General features: G+C 44.2%; 1 protein-coding gene across 1 annotated transcript in view; it reads right to left on the bottom strand.

The window, feature by feature from the left end:
• Positions 1 to 8807: 8807 nt before the first annotated feature.
• Positions 8808 to 22539, bottom strand: part of LOC109431388 (UNC93-like protein) — a 75911-nt gene continuing 62179 nt past the window's right edge. The window contains exons 2-9 of the mRNA XM_019707605.3: positions 14177 to 14227; positions 13996 to 14112; positions 13517 to 13922; positions 13222 to 13450; positions 12853 to 13154; positions 12660 to 12791; positions 12394 to 12590; positions 8808 to 9549 (exon numbers count right to left, since the gene is read on the bottom strand). Of these exons, the coding sequence (XP_019563150.2) occupies positions 9424 to 9549; positions 12394 to 12590; positions 12660 to 12791; positions 12853 to 13154; positions 13222 to 13450; positions 13517 to 13922; positions 13996 to 14112; positions 14177 to 14203 (1536 nt within the window). The 5' untranslated portion in view covers positions 14204 to 14227 and the 3' untranslated portion in view covers positions 8808 to 9423. The remainder of the gene's footprint in view (positions 9550 to 12393; positions 12591 to 12659; positions 12792 to 12852; positions 13155 to 13221; positions 13451 to 13516; positions 13923 to 13995; positions 14113 to 14176; positions 14228 to 22539) is intronic.

A 22539-nucleotide genomic window follows, 5' to 3' on the forward strand; every position in this document is an offset into this window, starting at 1 on the left:
CTACGCCTCATCGATTTCGCCGCCTCCAAGAACATGGCCATTCGTAGCACCTTCTTCCAGCATCCCTCCCGTATCGTTACACCTGGAGATCACCACAACAAACGGAATCGCAAATCGACCACGTTCTGATTGATGGGCGGCACTTCTCCGACATTATCGACGTCAGGACCTATCGTGGCGCTAATATCGACTCTGTTCACTACCTGGTGATGGTTAAACTGCGCCCAAAACTCTACGTTATTAACAACGTACATTATCGGCGGCCGCCCCGGTACGATCTAGAGCGACTGAAGCAACCGGATGTCGCCACCGCATACGCGCAGAATCTCGAGGCAGCGTTGCCGGACGAGGGTGTGCTCGATGTGGCCCCTCTAGAGGACTGCTGGAGTACAGTGAAAGCAGCCATCAACAACGCAGCCGAGAGCACTATCGGGTACGTAGAACGGAGTCGACGAAACGATTGGTTCGACGATGAGTGCAGAGCGGTTCTGGAGGAGAAGGATGCAGCGCGGGCGGTAATGCTGCAGCATGGAACCCGACAGAATGTGGAGCGATACAGACAGAAGCGGAAGCAGCAGACCCGAGAAAAAGCGCCGCCTGGAAGAAGCGGAGTGCGAGGAAATGGAACTGCTGTGCCGTTCACAGGAAACACGCAAGTTCTACCAGAAGCTCAACGCATCCCGCAAAGGCTACGTGCCGCAAGCCGAAATCTGCAGGGATAAGGACGGGAGCCTCCTGACGGACAAACGTGAGGTGATCGAAAGGTGGAAGCAACATTTCGACGAGCACCTGAATGGCGAAGAGAATGTAGGCACGCAGGACCAAGGCAGCGGAGGAAATGACTATGTTGGTGCAGCAGAGGACGGGAACGAACCAACTCCCACGCTGAGGGAAGTTAAGGATGCCATCCACCAGCTCAAAAACAACAAAGCGGCTGGTAAGGACGGTATCGCAGCAGAACTCATCCCGGAAAAGTTGGCCACCTGTCTGCACCAGTTAGTAGTCAAGATCTGGGAAACCGAACAGCTACCGGAGGAGTGGAAAGAAGGGATAATCTGTCCCATCCACAAGAAAGGCGACAAGTTAATGTGTGAGAACTTTCGAGCGATCACCATTTTGAATGCCGCCTACAAAGTGCTATCCCAGATCATCTTCCGTCGTCTTTCACCTAAAGTAAATGAGTTCGTGGGAAGTTACCAAGCCGGTTTCATCGACGGCCGGTCGACAATGGACCAGATCTTCACCGTACGGCAAATCCTCCAGAAATGCCGTGAATACCAGGTCCCAACGCATCACCTGTTCATCGACTTCAAAGCGGCATACGAAAGTATCGACCGCACAGAGCTATGGAAAATTATGGACGAGAACAGCTTTCCCAAGAAGCTGACTAGACTGATAAGAGCAACGATGGACGGTGTGCAGAACAGCGTAAGGATTTCGGGTGAACTATCCAGTTCATTTGAATCTCGACGGGGACTACGACAAGGTGATGGACTTTCCTGCCTACTATTCAACATCGCCCTGGAAGGTGTTATGCGACGAGTCGGGCTCAACAGCCGGGGTACGATCTTCACGAAATCCAGCCTGTTGCGCAAGCTGCGCAAAGCACCTCCGAGCCCATTGTGCTTCTACCTTCAGCAACACTCAATGCAGGTTGTGTGGAACCAACTGAAAATGGATCAAATCGAACACCAATAGACTAAGTGCATTTCGTAAGCGGGATACACCTAACACAATCACGTACACGTAGCTATAGGCAAAAAACGATTTGTTTACAATCGAGTTGATAACTATTTGCAAACTTATAAACTAAAGCTAATTTAACTTATTGTAAAAATTACGAACTAATCCCGATTATTGAACTAGAACGGGCATCAGTGAACTAGTGCTAAAAGGTGAATTGGAGTTTAAAAGATCTAAAATTACTTATATATTTAACGAATGAAATTAAGCCTATATCACAGTTATAGATCACAGCTAGGTGCTATTTAATCACAGTAAGTGTTTAATCACGGACTAGTATCTGCAGCTAGGACCGCCTATCATAAATTAAGGTAAATCTTCAGTAATTATTATACCGTGTGAATTTACAATTAACATTACTGCACTACAGCTAGGTATAGCAGAAGCAACCGTACGAGACCGCTTTCCGGACGTAACGGATAAAAGAAACACTAAACGTAAGTAAAATAATTACATCGTTTGAATAGTCGAATTAAAGTATTTCCTATGTTTCTATTGTATGCAACAATTTATAGGGAAAATTTAACATACAAGTTAAAATACAATAAAGACAACGTATTTGTGTGTTCAAATTTCAGGAAATCCAGTCTTGTTACCGTTATTGGGAACACAGCCAATCTGTCTGTTTTGCGGATGACATGGATATTATTGCTAGAACATTTGGAACGGTGGCAGAACAGTACACCCGCCTGAAACGTGAAGCAGCAAAGGTCGGACTGGTGGTGAATGCGGCTAAGACAAAGTACATGCTGGTAGGAGGGACTGAGCGAGACAGGACAAGCCTTGGCAGCAATGTTACGATAGACGGGGATACTTTCGAGGTGGTAGAAGAATTCGTCTACCTCGGTTCCTTGCTAACGGCTGACAATAACGCGAGCCGTGAAATACGAAGACGCATTATCAGTGGAAGTCGTGCCTACTATGGGCTCCAGAAGAAACTGCGGTCAAAAAAGATTCACCCCCGCACCAAATGTACCATGTACAAGACATTAATAAGACCGGTGATTCTCTACGGACACGAGACATGGACGATGCTCGAGGAGGACCTGCAAGCACTCGGAGTTTTCGGGCGAAGGGTGTTAAGGACGATCTTCGGCGTAGTGCAGGAGAACGGTGTGTGGCGGAGAAGGATGAACCACGAGCTCGCTGCACTTTACGGCGAACCCAGCATCCAGAAAGTGGCCAAAGCCGGAAGGATACGATGGGCAGGGCATGTTGCAAGAATGCCGGACAACAACCCTGCAAAGCTGGTGTTTGCTAACCATCCGGTTGGTACAAGAAGGCGTGGAGCGCAGAGAGCACGATGGGCGGACCAGGTGGAGCGTGATCTGGCGAGTGTTGGGCGTGACCGACGTTGGAGAGCTGTAGCTGCAAATCGAGTATTATGGCGGCAAATTGTTGATTCAGTATTATCATGAATTTGATGTTAACTAAATTAATGAATGAATGGAATTGCAGACTTGGATTTCAGAGCACTTCGTGTGAACTCTCTGGAATGGTATAGTCGCTGGCTTCCGCTGGATATGGTAGAACTTTCGCTGGTTCAGTAGTCAGGACGTACAGTATGGCAATTCTCGCAGTTTGAAATCATGGACGTGATCTATTCCCATCCACCAAGAGAAACCTCTAACTAGTTGTTGCGTACGTTTTGAACGGATTTTGAACGCCGTACAAGTACTGGAAGATCTTTTTAACTCCGAAGATAATGGCGGAAGCCCCTTTGTGGACCTGCATATGCACTTTTGATGTCTTTTGTTCAGTGTTTGAGATGCGAACTGTAGTAACCGTTCAGAACCATTCGGGTAGACGTGGCTCAAAACGGCTCTAATACCGTACGGTAAAGCGTTCGTAGCTAGGACTAACGACAACTATGGTGAATAATGTACAAAACACCTCTCCGACTCCATCTGCTGTCGGCGCTGAGGGAACGTTCGCTTTCCTTCTTGCTCTTTGGGTCAACCGCATCCTTCAGCAAGTTGCTCAACGGAAAAAGCGTGCTATTCAAAGTGTCGAAAAATCTGCCGTAGTAATTAACGAATTTTACGAATGATCGCACTTCGTCCTTATTCCGGGGTCGCGACATGTCCTGGATTGTATCCATCTTCTTCGGCAAACTCTGACTCGATTCTCTGATTTCTTTACCGGAACAATAGGAGTTTCCCAGTTAGGACGCCCTCGGAAACCAACATGTTTAGTTCATCATCCACTACCTTTTGCAAATTACAAGGGAATTTCCGCGACTTCAGCAAAACCGGAGTCACATTCGATTTCAAAGTGAGACAAGCCTGACAAGAAATCCGACCGATCGTAATCTTTCCGTAAGTCTTGGAAACTTCACTTAATGCTACAGACGTTGGAGTTGAAATCTTCAATGGCAGCCACATTTTTCCATCCAACCAACGTCATTCTACTGTACAAGTCTCCCCAATAACAGCATCGCCACCAGAAGCAGTATCAGATCTTCCTGTGTCGAATTCAATGTAACTTGTCTTCGCTGACCCTGGCTTCGGACCTAGTAACCTAGCGGACCTGTGGTCGCAGCAGATTTCTTCATACAAACACGCTCAATGCGTCCTTTAATTTTACAAGAAGAACACAATGTGTTTTGGTGCCTGGCGAAAAAATCCAGGTGTGATTAATCGCCACAGTGATTAATCTTGTTCCTGGGTGCTCCGTCATTGTTACCACTCACCAAAACTTTGAAGTGCCCCTTGTTTTTTTTCACCATTTTCCTTTTTCGGCCATTGCACATGGCGAACAAGGGTCACACGACGAGCGGGCCTATATGTCCAGGCACGTGAAAAGGTTTACCCATCCGACGATAACGCAGGTTACAAAGCTAATGGGTAGTACGCTGATCGCAAGAAATTTCTTGGTCTGTCTCGATGCGTGGAATATTCAGGCAAGGAATCGCTCAAGAAATATTGCTGTGTGCATTCAAAATGCAAATATCAAATGCGGGAGCACCAAATGCGATAAGATTTTCTAACAAGTAACCCGATGTCAGTGAGAGCTTTCGAATCCTAGGTTGGCGGTGATATTGGCTATGGTTGCTACGTTGCCTTTGGTAACATGTGTTACCGCGTTTGAAGCGCATTTGGGCACCGTTTGCATCTTGAACGCACACAGCAATAATAAAGCGTCCGGATCCTAGTACGGAGCTGAAACGAAACGTCAAATCAAATGGGGCTTGCTGTGTTAAATTCCTTGATCATTCCGGTCACGGAAAAATAATACTCTGAAGGAAAATTACTTGAGCGATTCCGTTTGAAGTGCATACCTCGCACAAACCTGTGAAGCCGCACAATAGTTGCTGTGGTAGTCAGTCTCGGAGTCATAGTTTCCACGTCGCACGAGAGCTTCGCAATAGCGAAGATCAAGAGGGTGTGTTAGGGGGAATCGGTTTAATACGCGCCACCAGGGTAAAACGACCCACCTCAATATCTCCCTGATAATACAATTTTTCATATGACATGTTTACATTAATCGATAGAATTTTCAAATTTCCATCTTCTGAATCAAAAAAACTTGGAATTTAACAAACTTACACAATATTAATATTGAAAAACAATTTTTGCCATTTCTGTTGTAAGAATGCGAAAACTTTATTCGCAAATTTGGAGGTCAAACGTAATGAATTTGCAACTTAATATGAAAATCTCTTTGCTCACTCGCGAAATTTATTATTTGCGCGAAAAAGTGCCGTTTTAAGTGTAAAAACGCGTATTTTAAGGTCCAAAATCGCGAGTACTCCTGGGGCAAAATGCGAAAAGTCCCAAAAAAAATGACCACGTGGTTTATGGACAGCCCCTAATGGGCATTATTGAGCGATTCATGGCTAAAATCGAGTCGTCCCTTAGGGTGCGCGTTATACCCCGATCTCCCCTACTGCAGTTGTTGTGCCCCTTCCAGGTGGCCGATAATCCAAGTCTCGTCTATGCTGGGTTCACTATCAAGCCCATTAGTGAGATTGAGTCCCGCTCTACTCGAAACTATGGCTAGACTAAGCGTCGATGTTGCGCACGTAGCCGTCATCAAAAAAAACTACAGTAGGAGCGGTGCAGATTTTTTTTTTTTGTTTATATTTATGTGTATTTTAACTTATAGCTAATTCTACACTTCGAGCGGTGCAGAGTCCATCGTTGATGAAACCTTCTGGAGCCCGGATCTAAACCCTAGCTCGGACTGTAGGGTTGACGATGAATACACACACATAGTGACCATCTGCCGATTCGATTCAGGGTGGAACACTGATGGAGACGGCCACAGCTGATGGTCATCGACCGTTATCGTTGATGGCTAACTCGCGCTTCGATAACCCGGCATTTGTGGAGCGATTGCATATGGAAATTGACATCGACGATGTATCCAGCGATGATCTAGTCAGAAACCTAAGCCGTGCATGTGACGCCGCAATTCCAAGGCGATCTCTACCCAGAAATAAACGCAAGTCGGTGTACTGGTAGTGTCCAGAAATCGCAGAACTTCGCACATCCTGCCTAAGAGCAAGAAAGGAGACGCAAAGAGCTCACACCGATGAGTATAGAATGAGGCCTACAGGGTGGCTAAACTAATACTGAACGAAAAGATTAAGGCGCGTAAGCGAGCGTGCTTCGAAAATCTCTACCAGGCAGCCAACACGACCCCTTGGGGTGATGCCTACAGAGTTATCATAGCCAAAACGAAGCTTCCTCTGAAGATCGTGGAAATGTTGTAACCGCACCACGATACAAGACCATGGTCCTCACCCACTATGGTCGAACCGGCCAAAGCGAGGTCGACCCGGTGATGAGCGACGAGCTCATCGCAATAGCGAGGTCAAGAACAAGGCCCCAGGTTCGGACTGTATCCCGACAGTAGCCATCAAGACGGCCATCGAGGCTAGCCCTGACATGTTCAGAATTGCAATGCAGATGTGCCCAGACAGAGGAAAATTTCCGGAGAGGCGTAAAAGGCAAAGATTGGTTCTACTGCCCTAACCCGGGAAGCCACCTGGCAACCCGTCAGCATACAGGCCTATTTTCCTTCGGGACACCACCGGGAAACTGCTGATGGTCTTTACCGAGAAACCCAATGAATCTGGCCTCTCTAATAATCAGTTCGGCTTCCGCAAGGGACGATCTACGGTGCACGCTATTAGGGCTGTAACCAAAACGGCCGAAATAGCACTTCAAAAGAAGCGGATCTGGTTGGATGGTTAGAACACTTGACTATCACGCCGAGGACCTGGGATCGAATCCCACTCCCGACAAACTCACAAAATGTGAGTTCTTCCTTCGGAAGGGAAGTAAAAACGTGGGTCCCGAGATGAACTAGCCCAGGGCTAAAAATCTCGTTAATACAGATAAAAAAAACTTCAAAAGAAGCGAACGAGAATCCGTTATTGTCGTCACACTGAACATCTTTTGTTCAATACTGTGATAAGCAGCAGCCGGTGGAGTATTTGAAGGCATTTACACAAAAATGCTTTTAGGACTTCCAGAAGAAACCTGTGGGAAAATCCCTTATGGAACAGTTAGAGGAATCATTAGGGTCCATGGCAGAACTTTTGATGAAATGCGAGGAATTACAGAAAGATTTCGTAGCAAATTTCGCGATGAATTCCCTGGCAAAATACTCGATACCACCAGGGCTTCTGATGCGATTTCGAAGGAATCATCGGAGAAATTCACGAAGTGGACATTCCGCTGGAATGACGGCAAATTGTCGTTGAAATGCCTGACAAGATTCCCGATGGAATAGCGAAAGATTGCACATCCCTGGTGGATTCTTGACAGAATGACACGAAATGCCCGATAAAATCCTTTGTAGAATTTACAATTGAACCCCAAAACGTTCAAGCACTTGTTCACTCTAAATGGACGAGCAGACCCCATGGCGAGGTGACACAATTTCTGTCAGGCCATGGGTGGTCCTCGGACCACGGGTGCGACCCTGGAAGACCCTAGTACTCCGCAGAATTGGCCTCGCAGTCGCCTCCCGGACGACCATTTCGTGCCCGCCCAAAACTTCCGGAGCCTGCGAAGAAAGAAGAGTGTGTTCTCATGAACCCTTGAATAGCTCACGCCGACCCTAAGAGTCTCGCACGTGTTAGGGCAGGTTCGTCTGTGCCGCGGAGTAACAACCTGTTGACGAGTACCGGTTGTAGTATCCGAGCCTACTGATGCCGCCATCGGCCGAAGCACTTTTTCAATCCTTTCAATTACGTTCAAAGCCCCGACCGCCTGACACAACATTCACAAAACCCAAAATCTACAAATATTCATACAGTTGTAGTAGGGTAACCAATATAATTTGGACCCCCATATATTTTGGACCCCCTGGATCGTATTATCACAATTTTCACAGATTTAGGAAAAAGATCACTCAAATTTTTTGAATCATTCGCTAAATTACATTGCTCTGCACGGGCAGCAATCATTTCCTCACTGGAAATATCCTTATTTGCCTTGGAATTATTTTTTGCCAATCTCGTCATCCGTGCGAGTGTCGCATCATGTTTACAAAAAGAGACTGCGGTGCTGAGGAAACTTGTAGATGTAAACAAAAACGTTTATCATTCTAGTGCATTAAATTCGCAAAGTTCGTCTAATCAGCCTTTGTTAATCAACTAATTAGGATGTGATACAGCATATTCAAGCGGCGAATTCTTCCAAAATAGTTTCAAACGAGTTTAAAAATCGGGTGTCCAAAATATATACCGAAGAGGGCCCAAAATATATTGGGGTGTCCAAAACAGTAAAAACTGATGCTTAAAAATCAGTTATTTTCATTAAAGTTTCAGCCAGAAATTACCTTGTGGGTATTTTTAACGGACAGTGGAGGCTTTTACGAACATATTAACATCATCATTATGTGTAAATACCCTCCGTATCTGTTTGATTTTGAATTAAATTCAAACCAATGTCCTCTAGGGGTCCAAAATTCAACCGTTACCCTATATTTCAAGTTAATCCACATTGACTTTCTGAAATCCTGGATGATTCCCAACTCCTTCACGAACATAACTGTTTTGGAGATTCTTCTTTCTTTCAACTCACGTGAAATAACTGCAAACAAACCGATTTAATTGTGTGTACAGAGCTACTTTTATTTACATGTTTACCTAAAGTAATAACATCGTTGGCAATCTGGGCTTACAACAGTTTGTAAGAGTTCGGCTTCAAATCACCTACTGTTCTAAGTTTAGTCACACAGCAATGGGTGTTATGCGACGAAGGAAACCTGCTTCAATGAGATCTATCTGTGTTACCTGTAAGCATGAATTCCTCATCTTCAAAAAAGCAAGCAGCTGCTGGGCTAGAGGTGAATGGATAATTTTTACAGTGCATTTTTGTTTTTTCGGCTAAGATTCAGAGCCATTGGGAAATTTTAAGGAATGAAAGATTTGTGCTATGCAATGGGTCATAGAAGTGGAAACTAATGTACAATAATCCATTTTTGCGGAAGAAGTCGCAATGATGTGGGTCAATAAAATGAATGAAATGATCAACGTCTCGTCAACTATATAGTGTGCGATCCATTTGTTTGTAAACTTTTTTTTTTCTTTAAATAAGAACTCGTTAATTCTAAATAGGAATCATTTAACAATGCTTCTATGGAAGCATCAAATTATACGCGACAAAATAAAAACACTGCGGCGGTGTATCAAGATTCTTCTTCACGGTGAACATGGTAACTTTACAGATGCGTGATGACGATGTCCTCTTCGAGTTCATCCTTTTCGTCGTCCTCTTCCATCTCCTTGCGTTCGGCTTCGGTCTGCTGCTGCTTGGGCGTGTCCTCCAGCTTCTTGAGGCGACGTTCCTGGAAATTGGAGAATGGTTGGTTATTAGATGAGTATACAGTGTTTTAAGTACACGTATAATTTCAACGAATTTCCCGGAAAAAAGCTTGAAGAGTTCAACGTCGACGAATTCTAAGCTGGATTTCATGAGGCTGGATCAACGACGAATTCAATGTTTATTGTTTAGATAATCCTAGACAAATTCGGGAGTATAACTTGCAAAATTTCTATCTGTTCATTGACTTCAAAGAGCCGTATGATTCAATGAAAAGTAACAAGTCATGACAGATAGTATAGCATGGTTGAGCATGGTTTTCGGACGAAACTGATTAGGCTGATCCATGTGGCACGCAGACAAAGTATTACCCTCGTTCGTAACCCGGAAGCAACTCTGTGCAAGCAAAACGACGCCGCTTCCAAACGTGCCTCAGCCCAACTAGGAGTTCCCAGAGTATATCAGGAACGATTCCTGTAACTTCCTGATTATGGTATACTGGGAATCGAAGTGGGACACGCTTAGGTAATCATGCACAGGTGAACTGGTAGCGACGGTATTCTATCTAGGGTCAGAGTCGGGTAACACTGACCTAATGCGTCTGAAGCGCTAGTGTCGGCGCCGCCTATTGTCCCATAAAACCGTAAAGTTCGTTTACAACCCGTGTGTAATTTATGCAGCTAATTGAGTGGAAGTAGGTTCAAATTAACACGTCTGATAAAATGCTGATCCAGCTCTGAGCCTAGTCTCTATAAGGGGCTATACCAACCCTCGGTTGGCCTCACTGCTTGTATGGGTAACCACTGCCACTGCCCTTGGGTTCGAGGTGCATGACCAAAACCTGCCGAAATTGCGCGACCCGCTGGGAGAAAGAAGCGCCCGGCAAATGATGGTGGAGCACTGAAAACGTAGAGAACGATCAGCACGAGTAGCTAGGCGCAAAAGTCAGCTGCTAAGCGCACCAAGGGAAACCACCCGAGCGGAGTGAAGAGAATCCCCGCATCACGATAAGGAAAAATAAGATGAGAAAAGTCAAAGCAGACCGTAATCACGATAGGGGCGACACGTTGATCCTCAATACTGAGATGGATATGTTACACCGAGGTGCTGAAGGTCATGAGAGTGGGAAATCGGCCCCCGTCACTAGACACGGAGGTGAACAGCATCCAGCGCAACAGGACGAGATAGATGAGGTCTTGAGCAAGAAGGTGCAGATGAGATCCATGAGGGCGGAGACGACTCTGCAGTGTAATAAGCTGGACAAGATCACCGACACCGAGGAGCTTGCAGCCGCCCTAGGGCAGAAGTGTGAGGTAGATATATTCAGTGCATAAATCCGTCTGCGCCGCAGACTCTGCGGAAAAGCCTGGAAGGCACGTAGATCGGCATGGTTAAGTTCCAGTAGGGAATGTTAACAAGGCAGCTGCAATCGGGAAGATCGAAGTTGGCTGATGATAATGTTAGAGCAAAGCGAATTGAGCCCTACAAAGCAGAAGGGCCCATATAGCCGAGGCGGTAAACGCACGGGTATTCAGCATGACCATGCTGAGGGTGACGGGTTCGATTCCCGGTCGGTCCAGGATCTTTTCGTATAGGAAATTTCCTTGACTTCCTTGGGCATAGAGTATCTTCGTGCCTGCCACACGATATACACATGCAAAATGGTCATTGGCAGAGGAAGCTCTCAGTTAATAACTGTGGAAGTGCTCATAGAACACTAAGCTGAGAAGCAGGCTTTGTCCCAATGAGGACGTAACGCCAAGAAGAGAGAGAGAGAGAAAGCAGCTTAATTGAACAAATATGTATTTTAAAGCACGTAAGTGGGCGTGCTTTGATAACCACTACCAGGCAGACAACACGATCCCCAGGGGTGTTGCCTACAGTGAAGTCATGGCCTAAACGAAGGGCACATCAGCACCCCTAGAATGCTCCCTCAAGAGCTACAGAAGATCGTAGAAACGTTGTTCCCACGCTACAACACACGGGTCCAGATGGTATTCCGGCAGAAGCCATTAAGGCGGCCATAGAGGTTCGCCCTGACATGTTCAGAATGGCTATTCAGATGTGCCTGGACAGATGAGAAATTCCAGATAGATGGGAACAGGGGAAGTCACTTGACGAGCGTACAAACCAAGCTATTTACTGGACATTGCCGGGAAGCTGTTGAAGCGGATTATTCTGTCGTGAATGACGGTCTATATCGAGAGATCAGATGACTGGAATGGTCGATCAACGGTAGATGCTATAAAGCTATTAAGTCAGTAACCAAAATGGTCCGAGATAGCAATCCGATGGAAGCGAAGGGGAATCAGGTACTGCGCAGTCTTCACGCTAGGCTGAAGAACGCGTTCAACAGTGTCAACTGGATCACCTTCAAGAATGCCATACATCATCTAGAAGTCCCGAATAGCCTATGCTGGATACTGGAAGGCACGGTAGATGATTGGATGAGGGCGAGACAGCTGGCTGCACACCACACCACCACCACGGAAATGGTGGTAATGAACAACCGAAAATCTGTACAACAGGTAGTGGTCAACACAGGCGAGTGCATATTCTACTTCAGGCAGCAGAATGTAGAACGCAATACACTTGAAATATGATCCTAAAGGGCCTTCAATACTTGAGGGGACTTGGAGCGTCCATGGCGGAGTACAAGATAACGGTGTGTTGAAGTTAGAGGTTTAACTACAACTTCGTCAAACCCTATGTGAATCCCGTTACATGGTAGATTACGCATAAACGGAAGTGATGGTAATATATATTGAATGACCTAGCAAAAACGAAGATCTTGCCTCTGATCCATCAGGTACAAAAGAGCAATGTGGTGGACCTCACATGCATCCTATTAAATCTTCAAATCACTTACCTTTGCAAGATGCCGGATTTCCACAATGGCGTATCCGACCATTCCAAGGGCCAAGACTGCAGCCAAGATATAGAGCTTCATCCGCGCGCACAACTGGGTAGAGTAAGCGTAGGCAATCACAAAACCGGCAGACTCCCACAGCCGATAGTTCGAGAAGGCGGCTTCCTTGTTTCGTCGGAACAGAGCTCCGTAGATACCTGAATGAGAGGGAGAAAATTAAGTTCCAACTTCGGTCGTCGAGAAAGGTGATGCAAATGATGACTTACCGTTGATTTGGGTTTGCCACACGGCGTCACCAACACCCCACAGGCCAGAAATGGCGTAGAAGACCAACGCGTGGTCCGGATGGGGCTTCCAGAACAGACAGTAGATGACAACTCCACCGTGGACGAGAGCACCTGTCAATTCAGAATCAGTTTGCGATTACGTTCACCCTGAGGCTACATTTTCATCACTTACCCAACAAAATGATCGGAATACGCCCGATGTACTTCATGATCGATCCGAAGATGATGGAGCAGATAGCGTTGACCACACCGAAGCAGATCATGACGTAGCCGATCTGATGAATTCCCAGCGCGCACGATACGTAAGCCTGGGTGAACTCTGCGCCGATGAACGCCTGCTCCATACCGATGAAGATCGTGATCGGGATCAGAAGCTGCTGGTTGGCCTTCTTGAGCTGCTTAAACGTAGCCGACAGAAGCTGCACTCCGGAAACCTCGATTGCGGAGATCGAACCACGACGCTTCTCACCATATCTGTAAGAATTCGCAAGGTACCGTTGAGTTGGTCTGATTCATCGCGCCCGTTGTTATCTGCACTTACCGGGACAGCGGGTCCATGAACAGGGCAATGATCACGACAGCGGCGATAATACAGGACAGGTAGATGGCAGAGATTTCAAAGATCTCATTGTCTGGCGGCCGCTGAAGGTTGGCATTGTCGTCGGTTTCCACTACGCAGAAGTTGGCGCCACACTTGGCCAGTGCCAAATCACCCAAGGTTTCATTGTCGGAATGTACGGAACCACCTCCGTGAGCTCCACTGGAAAGGACTGTAACACGAAAAAAGATCGTTAATTTCATTGAATCGTTCTCCGGTTCGAACTCGACCAACTTACCCAAGCTGGAGATCAAATTTCCCCACAGTTCGGCGGTCTGCCAGGCCAGGAAGAAGAATCCGAAGAATCGCACGATGATGGCCTCGACCGATTGTTCCGTCAGCTTGGCGTACACCTGACCCAGCTGCGTCAGGTAGGTGGCCTTACTGGCCCACATGGGCGCCGCACCCAAACCGACCAGGATGCCGGCCGGTACCAACGTGTAGAACGTGGGATAGAACTGAGCAGCAATGTACGGAGCATAGCACAGCATGCTCACACAGAGAGTCCATTTGGCCGTTAGCTTCCTGATGACCAGCGTGGGCAGGAAAATGCAGGATACCACCAGGGCGGCGTAGATCGCACTGAGCGATACCGTTCCGAGGCCGTCCTTGGCGTTGATCGACGACTGCAGGTTGGCGGTTCCCTGTATGGTGTGGAGAGAAGGGGACATTTAAGGTTGTTTTGCGTTACGGTCTTATAAGAGTTTGATGCGTTACCTGGAAAGCAGTAAACTGCACCATAAAAGCGAACGATACCGTGGTGATATTCTTCAAGATTCGCCATTTTTCATTTTTGTTCAAGGTGACCTTGTCTCGCAGGGAAACGGTGTCGTTCTGTAGGAAAAATGAAGAAACCGTTATAGGAAGTGTAACATTAGTGTTTTATCAGACTACAAACCTTGTCAGGGTCAAATCCTCCGTGCATTTTGAATGGATTATTTGATTACATCTGTAAATTAATAGAAAAAAATATGTAACAGTTTTGTTATAGATTACCATATTATTGAAAGACATATGAATTTGAAACTTCTGAACTTTCTTCAGTCAACAGTTAAGAACATCGTTCATTAGATTGTATTTTGTTCATAAGAGGTAGTCAACGAGGGAACAAAAAGAAAGCACGATACCAACACTTGTCTAAGTATATACCGCTACTTCTCAATTAACAACATCACTCAGTACGCATTTTATCTTGGCAGCATCTCCGGATGGAAATGTATTCCTGACGATAGGCTCACTGTCACTTAATTGCTGAAATCGCTGAAGCACAAGTTGGGTGCAGCGTGGCAGATTAAAGGATTACGTTCGATGGACTGAATAAACATTCGGCACGAAGCCAGGAGTCATTCGTTTCGGTCGAAGCCTGCAACAACGATTTGAAGCGCTACTTCCGTTCCGAAGAGGTCATGTTGCAGTTCAGATGGACGGACAGCAACGTGTATGCTCTTCGAGTCCAGCATGAACAAGCGCTACTGGGGAGAGGTGATACCTATTTTCAGAATTGTTTACCTTTGAGAAGTAACCTCAAAACTTTCTAAGAAATCTGGTGGAGTCGCAGCCGGATTTGGTACACCTTCGTGTTTTCGGGAAAGAGCGTTACCTTCATGTCCCGGATCGGAAGCGTGGCAAGCTGGACAGCAAATCAAAGAAACTCCGTTTTGAGAGCTATTCGACGAGTCACAAAGTCTATCTATTGTGGATTGCGAAAATGACCTCTTTGCCATCAGCTGCGGCACGCGCTTCGTGGAATTGGCGAACACTACTTCGTCAGTCGACATCCCGTTGAACGTTGAAGCCAACGGAGAGCAGAGAGCCTCCCTTGAGGTGAAGATTGGTCTACTGAACCTTGAAAATGAGAATAAGCCTATCCCGAAAGAAACGTCCGAGGGCGATGATGGAGAGCCGCTTAGCTGGAACCTGTTCGTCGCTCGTAGTACCAGACTCGTGGTGGGACTGCACGGAAGCTTGATGAACACGTTTTTGACTATGCCGCCGCTGGAAACGGCGGGAGAACCGTTCGTCGTAAAGAAAACGTTGATGATCAAGGAATGACGGGGCGCTATCCCACTACCGAAACGGTGAAAAAACGTTGGATCGCGGTGGGTGTACACAGTACAAGCTAAAGCGTGACGAGGAAGGCAACATTGCGAAGCATAAGACTAAAGTTGTGGGCTAAGGATTCTCTCAGAAGCTTGGCGAGGATTTTGATGATGTGTTTACACCGATCACTCAACATGCAACGTTCCGTATACTGCTTACCGTTGCATCCATGCGGAAGATAGCGATAAGGCATTTGGAGGTCAACACGGCATATTTGTATCTTGGGCGAGAATACGTCTGCAAACGCAAATGTAGCATCTATAGATTGCATCAGTCCGCTAATCGCGCAGCCGTTCTAGAGAAAAAGTTCGTGGCACCCTCACAGCGAGATTAGATTGCTGTGAAGAGATTCTTGGGGGTTCTCAACGGCACAATCGACTAAATACATCTACAGTCTACAATTGGGCTCAAGGAAGATCAGGCATTGCAAGGTTTTTCGGACGCCGACTGGGCCGGTGACATTTAAAGTAACAGGTTAACCTCCGAATTTGCATTCTTGTTAAGTGGCGGAGCCATGGACAAGTCAATGGCAAGCTAGCATAACTTTCGTGATCTATGGAAGCGGAATAGGTAATCCTCAGTGAAGTCTGCCGGAAGGCGGTCTGGCTAAGGCAACAGTTGGCGGATTTCAACGAACGACAGAACACGGCTATACTATGGTTCGTGACGACAACCAAGGTTGCAATGCGTTCATATGGATGGAACGTGTCAATAGAAGGTCCAGGTACATAGATACAAGGCAGACATTTGAGCAGGAGCCACTGGACCGCTGAAGCACGGTCACTCCCGCAAGATATTGTGTTAGTTGTGTTAGTTAGAGATCTCGGACACCGCTCATCGAAGAGGAGTGTTTAGGCACGATGAGTTGCTGTCTATATAATACGTAGATTCATTTTTGGCTTCCTCATACCCTCCTCCCCCTTCGTAGATTTTTCCAATGCCAAATTTTCGAAATTTGGCGGTGCATCCGAGCACCATCATCTCCCGCCCACAGATTACAATTACCATAACAGCATTGTTGTACCCCCTGTTCAGATACGTTTGACGTTTGTAAGTTAGCTCGCATGGGTCATTTCTCCTAGGAAAATCGATTTGACACTTTGTCATTCTGGTATGCTATTCCTCCTGGTCGTATCTTCGTCAAGAACAACGATTGATTACATACGTACGGCCATTCTACTCCGTTTTGGTTGACTACAGTAGACGTTCGCTCGAAGCAAACGCTTTAACTGCAACGCTAACTGTAAGTCCGGTAACTGCAATAATTTCGATCCTGGGTTCGGATCCGACATTGATCGGTCCTTTAGAGATCCGTTTCAGGTAAACCATTCATTGGTGCATCAGATGGATTATACGACAGCGCCTTGGAAATATTGAGAAAGATTTGCATGATATTCTCATCCGACGTGTAGGGAATTCCAGATGCAATCAGCTCGTTGTTAAGACCAATATAATTCACATTCCTTCTTTTGATCTCGAGATCATCCCGCACTGCAGCAACAGATCCTGAGACTTCCCTGATTTTGGTTTCCCTTTACGTTTTGAGTTTTGACAACTGATGTATCACACCGTCGATACCACAGCGTAACAAAAATTAACTTTTGGTCTGTCTCAAGAGCAAACTTATGTGTCTCTGACAGATTTTGGGCCGCTGAATCTGAATCCGGGCTCAGATTTGCTCCAACACGTCACAATTTTGAGCTATACCTCAATTTATAGGGCAAAATATGCGGTTTTGGGCTTTTTTGACTGCAAGTTATTAAGCATGGAAATATTTTTTTTAATCTATCAAAAGGGTAATTGGTCAATTAACATATAAATTAACGACTCATGCTAAATATTTCGTTTTACCAAATCGAATTTGATAGTTTTAAGCGATTTATGTTAGGTACGATATTTCCCATACAAGTCACCCTCCAAAAGTTGCATGCAAGTTTTCATACTTACATAAAATGCTTAAATCTATCAAATTTGATTAATTAAAACGAAATATTTTGCATGAGTCGTTAATTTAGATGTTAATTGACCAATTTACCTTTTGATTGCTTAAAAAAAAATATTTCCATGCTTAATGGCTTGCAGTCAAAAAATCCCAAAATCGCATATTTTGCCCTATAAATTGAGGTATAGCTCAAAATTGTGACGTGTTGGAGCAAATCTGAGCCCGGATTCGGATTCAGCGTCCCAAAAACCTTCGGAGACACATAAGTTTGCTCTTGAGACAAAAAAATGTTGCGCTGTGTACTCTGCTCAAACTCCATCTTACAGGCATCAATCTTAGCTTCTATGTCTGACTTCGACTCAGCAAACATTTTGCGAATCTTATTTCAGAGGTTGTTGAGAGACTCGATTCGCTCTTCGATTATTTATTTACGTCGCCTTTCGTGTACAATAAAGAAGACGAAGTAGATGTGGAACGAGTCAGTGGCTAATTGCTTTCTACACTTGACATTTCAGTTTGCTCGTCAATCGATGACATAGAAAACAGTTCAACGATTCTTTTTATTTCGTCCCATAGGCGCCAACTTGTGACGTAGTTGGGGGGGGGGGGCGAAGCTCTCCAAAATTGTACAAAATTCAACTTTTTTAAGCTCAATGCACTAGTTTTCACGTAAATATGCCTAAACTAGATGAACTGCGTCGAAATTTTACGAATTTGGTTGATTTTGAGAGGCCTCGCCCCCCCCCAACTACGTCACAAGTTGGCGCGTATGTTTCGTCCTAATGACATTTTCGATCCAATTAGCTTCTACATGATGTAGTTACTTCGGCCTAATGACATAATGTTGAAATCAACATATATTTGAAGGTTATACAAATGGCAATAAACTATACATAGTTTAGTATATATAACAGGATGATTAGAAAAAGTTATGATGTAATTTCAAGCATAAATCAGATTGTTTCTGCCCAAGTATGCGGCTTTAAAGTGGAATACATGAAATAAACTTGTGATACATGATTCTGTACGAGAAAAGTCGCAAGTATACTATATTTCTCTATCATTTAGTGCAAGTTTGGGGAGACTTGAATTAAAATGCTACAACAAAACTTGAATTAAAATTTTAGAATCAAAACGTCGAGATGTTAAAACGTCAAAAAATCGAAAAAAATCTAAACAAATAATTTTTTTTTTACTCTTACAGGAAACACATGCTTTCACTTTGATGTTTTTTCATGTCGATGTTGTGGTATTCGATGTTTTGTGTTTTGAAATTTTGTCACTGAATCACTTTTAGAAAGAATCTTTACACGCGATGCCTGGTTTTTTCAATGCCAGAACACATTTTCCATTAAAAACCACAGTTTCTTCAAGCTCATAAAATTGATCGTTACATAAAAATATATAATAATTCTAAACTCACATCTTATTGGATGTTTCTCTAACATTGTTCTTGAACTAACTGAAGTGACACATTAATGATGCCTTTTTTTGAGAATGTTTCTCATTTTCAAACAAAATGTTTCATCAAAAGTTGAACATAAATTCACTTTAAAAAGCAATTTTCACTAACAGCTATCATCACTAGGTGTCCTAAACACACATTTCACTTTTTACGACACATACTGTACGTTCAGCATTGCCTATCTCAGTCGTTTTTTCTTCTCGACACCTACCTTGTAACTTGAGCAGGAAATCTCGCTGCGTTGCGAGCAACACGGTGTCCAGCTTGATACGTTTTCGATCCAATGCAAACGAAACCGCCGCCAAATGCTTCTTCATTTGTATCAAACGTCAAATTACCAACTGATCTACCCGGCCGGAGCGCCCCGTCACATATAAGTAGTTACTTTTGCCACCGAATGCGAAGGGCGGGTACTTCCCCAGCCATCAGGCTCGTTAGAAACGAGTTACCTAAGTGACCTGACCTGCCGCCACGCGCCGGTCCAAAATTTCCGTCCGTGCGCTTCGTTTTCAGTCTGTTCCCGATTTTCGGGAACACGGTGAAGTGGCGAGCCCTCTCCAGTGCAATCCAAAGCGAGCTGAACTATTCCGCAGAAAACTGAACATCTGATAGGTACCTGGCTGGGACTAGATCGGGCATCATGCACGCACATACAGGGGATAGACAAAATGATCGGGGCAGGCAAAATTTTCACTTTGCAAAAAATGTTCAACTAGCTGTAACTTTTCGAAAAGTGCATCGAATATTCTCAAATTTTTACTGTAAGTTCTTCAACTAGTTGTGAATCAGTGGACAAAATTTGGAAAAGATCGGACTATTCTTCACGAAGTTATAAAGATTTTTGAAATAGATAAAATTATCCGATAGCCAACTTTGAGCTGTTACACCTCCGAATTCAATGAACCGATTGCAATGAAATTTTGACCATTCATGACTTATATAATGAACTCTGGAAAACATTTGACTTAACTTGAAATTTTTAACAAGCGAAAAAGTTATAGCGATTTAATTTTGTTCACGATTTTTTTACTAAATTGGTCTATTTTTATTATGCATCCCATTACTTTTTCAATTTATTGGCGGCTATGTTGTTACTTTCCTTCAAAACGCATTTATATATAATTCAATTAGAGGGAAACTAAATGAACTATTATTTGCATCTTGAATTTTGAAACGATGTTGATGTTTTGGATAATTTGGTGTTTTATTAGAAAAATAATCTAATCGTTATAATTTTCTTCCGTGTTAAGAATATTAAGTTAAGTCAATGGTTTTTCATAGCTCATTATATAAGTCATTAATGGTCAAAATTTCATTACATTCGATTAATTGAATCCGGAGATATAACAGCTCAAATTTTGCTATCGGATAATTTTACCATTTTCAAAAATCTTTATAACTTCGTGAAGAATTGTCCGATCTTTTCCAAATTTTTTCCATTGATACACAACTAGTTGAAGAACTTACAGTAAAAATTTGAGAACATTTGATGCACTTTTCGAATAGTTACAGCTAATTAAACATTTTTAGAAAAGTGAAAATTTTGCCTGTCCCGATCATTTTGTCTATCCCCTGTACATTGGGTGACCGTAATTTGGGACACAGTTTTTACATCAGACACGTTTTGATTGTTTGCCGTGGTCTTCAATGGATTTTGTCTGCCGATTAGGCGTCGACTGACCGGTCAAATCAACAATAACAGTTTGTGCAGAAAAAAATGATTCATAGTTAGCTTCAAAAACTGAAACACGATAAGTCAAGTTCGCGCAGGTAATTTGTTTCGCTTACTGGTTTTAACGCCAAGCGGGGTTCATTATGTCATTAACAGATTGTAAACGTGAATAATTTCAAATGTGCCAAATGTGAGTTATCATAAAAACATTACTACTTAATGACTTCAATGGGACAAAATCATATCTTATCAATTTAGAATGTGGTAAACCATCGGATCTGGGAGCCGATTTACGCAGTATCAGACGACGTACTAGTACCGGTGAAATGATTCTTGAGCTAAAGAATGACATCACGTGCAACCTACTGAAACGTTGATGGAGGATGTCCTTAGTGAGGGAGATGAGTGCAGTGGAAAAACCTGAATGAGCTCACGAATGCGGAAGAATTCGTTATGGCAATGCAGCTACAGTGCCAACGCAGCCGTCCGTTTCTTAGGAAGATGCCCATAAGTCGGCTACTTGTGGTGGACGCTGAATTGGTGGTGACCCGATTGCGTACAGACCAATTTCTTAGCTGAATACTACCGGACAGCTGTTGAAGCAGATCATTCTTGCACGGCTGTCTGTCTATACCGGGAGGCCGGATGACTCTGGGCCAGTTTGGCTTTCGGAAAGAACAATCACCAGTGAACTCTATAAGGTCAGTGTACAAAATGGCCATAAAGTGAAAGGGAATCCGCTACAGCACGATTGTCATGCTCTGAGATCTGAGCGCATGTGATCGCCAAGATCAACGGAATCTATTTTTACATCTGTAATGGACTTAACTTACCCTAATGAAAAACGGTGGTGCTCAGAACGAAGGCCAGTGGTAATTGTGGGTGATTTCAATATCTGGGTTGTGGAATTGGACCTCCATCCTACTCAGACATTGATCCTGCTAGAGACATTGATCAAGTTCGACGTCGATTTGGCTAATGTCGGTACTTTAAGAACTGCTTGTTCGACACGATGACGAAGATGCTCGAGAGGATCAGCCTCAACAGCATGTTGAGGTACACCGAGGGTGTAGATTGTAGATGGTCTGTCTAGCAACCGGTTCAGCCGCCGGAAGGGGAAGTCGACCGTATACGTTATCTGGTCGATTACAAAAACTACCGAGATAGCTCTCAAACGTAATATGAGGAACTCGTTACTACGCAGTGGTGACCCTCGACATTGAGAACGCGTTCAATAGCGCCAGGTGGTCAGCTATTGCTGGTGCGCTCCGAAGTCTTGGGATATTCAATAGTGGTTTAGAAGCTGACAAACTATATATATAAATTTTGTTTTGTATTAAATTCAGTTTACATATTTTTCAACAAATCATCTGGCATCTCTGGTTCGAAATGCTTTTGCATAACCTTAGGGGTGCAATAAGGTATCGCATCATGTTGATGTTTCTAGAGCACTGGGCAAATCTGGCTGAGACATCGATTTTTGTGAATCGATTTGAATCGATTCAGCGATTTAATCTAATGCTTTGAATCGATGTTTTCACATCGATTCGATATCAAAAAATATTACAAAACTATAATATGATTCGTTTGCAGCATGTAGTTCAAGTTCATGGTGTGTTTTATTTGTCTAAATAAATTCAATATCAAAATTTGAGATTGCACATCAACCACTTCGTGTATCTGATGTGAAAATGAATATAACGATGAGATAGTGCATTCTGAAAAAAAGAAAATTAATAATTTTGAATCGAAAGAAAAATCCTGAGATCCTGAGATTCCCCAGAACTCTGAGAAGTATTCCCATATAGTACTGTGATAAATTCCCGCAGAATCTTTTAAGAAACTCCTTTAGAATTCTGAAAGGCATTCCTCTAGAATTATAAGACGGATTTGTTCAGAATGCTGAAAATACACCAAAATCCTGAGTGACATTCTAGAGCATCTAGAAAAGAAAGCAAGACTCTCCCGGTATCTTGGTAGGAAATCTCTCTGAATTTTATTAAGGATTTTCCTAGAGTCTCAAGAGGAATTCTCTCAGAATCCTGTGATAGATTGTCACAGAATCAGGGATGCCATAAATAC

This window comes from Aedes albopictus, chromosome 1 (assembly GCF_035046485.1).
Source record: "Aedes albopictus strain Foshan chromosome 1, AalbF5, whole genome shotgun sequence".
NCBI lineage: Eukaryota > Metazoa > Arthropoda > Insecta > Diptera > Culicidae > Aedes > Aedes albopictus.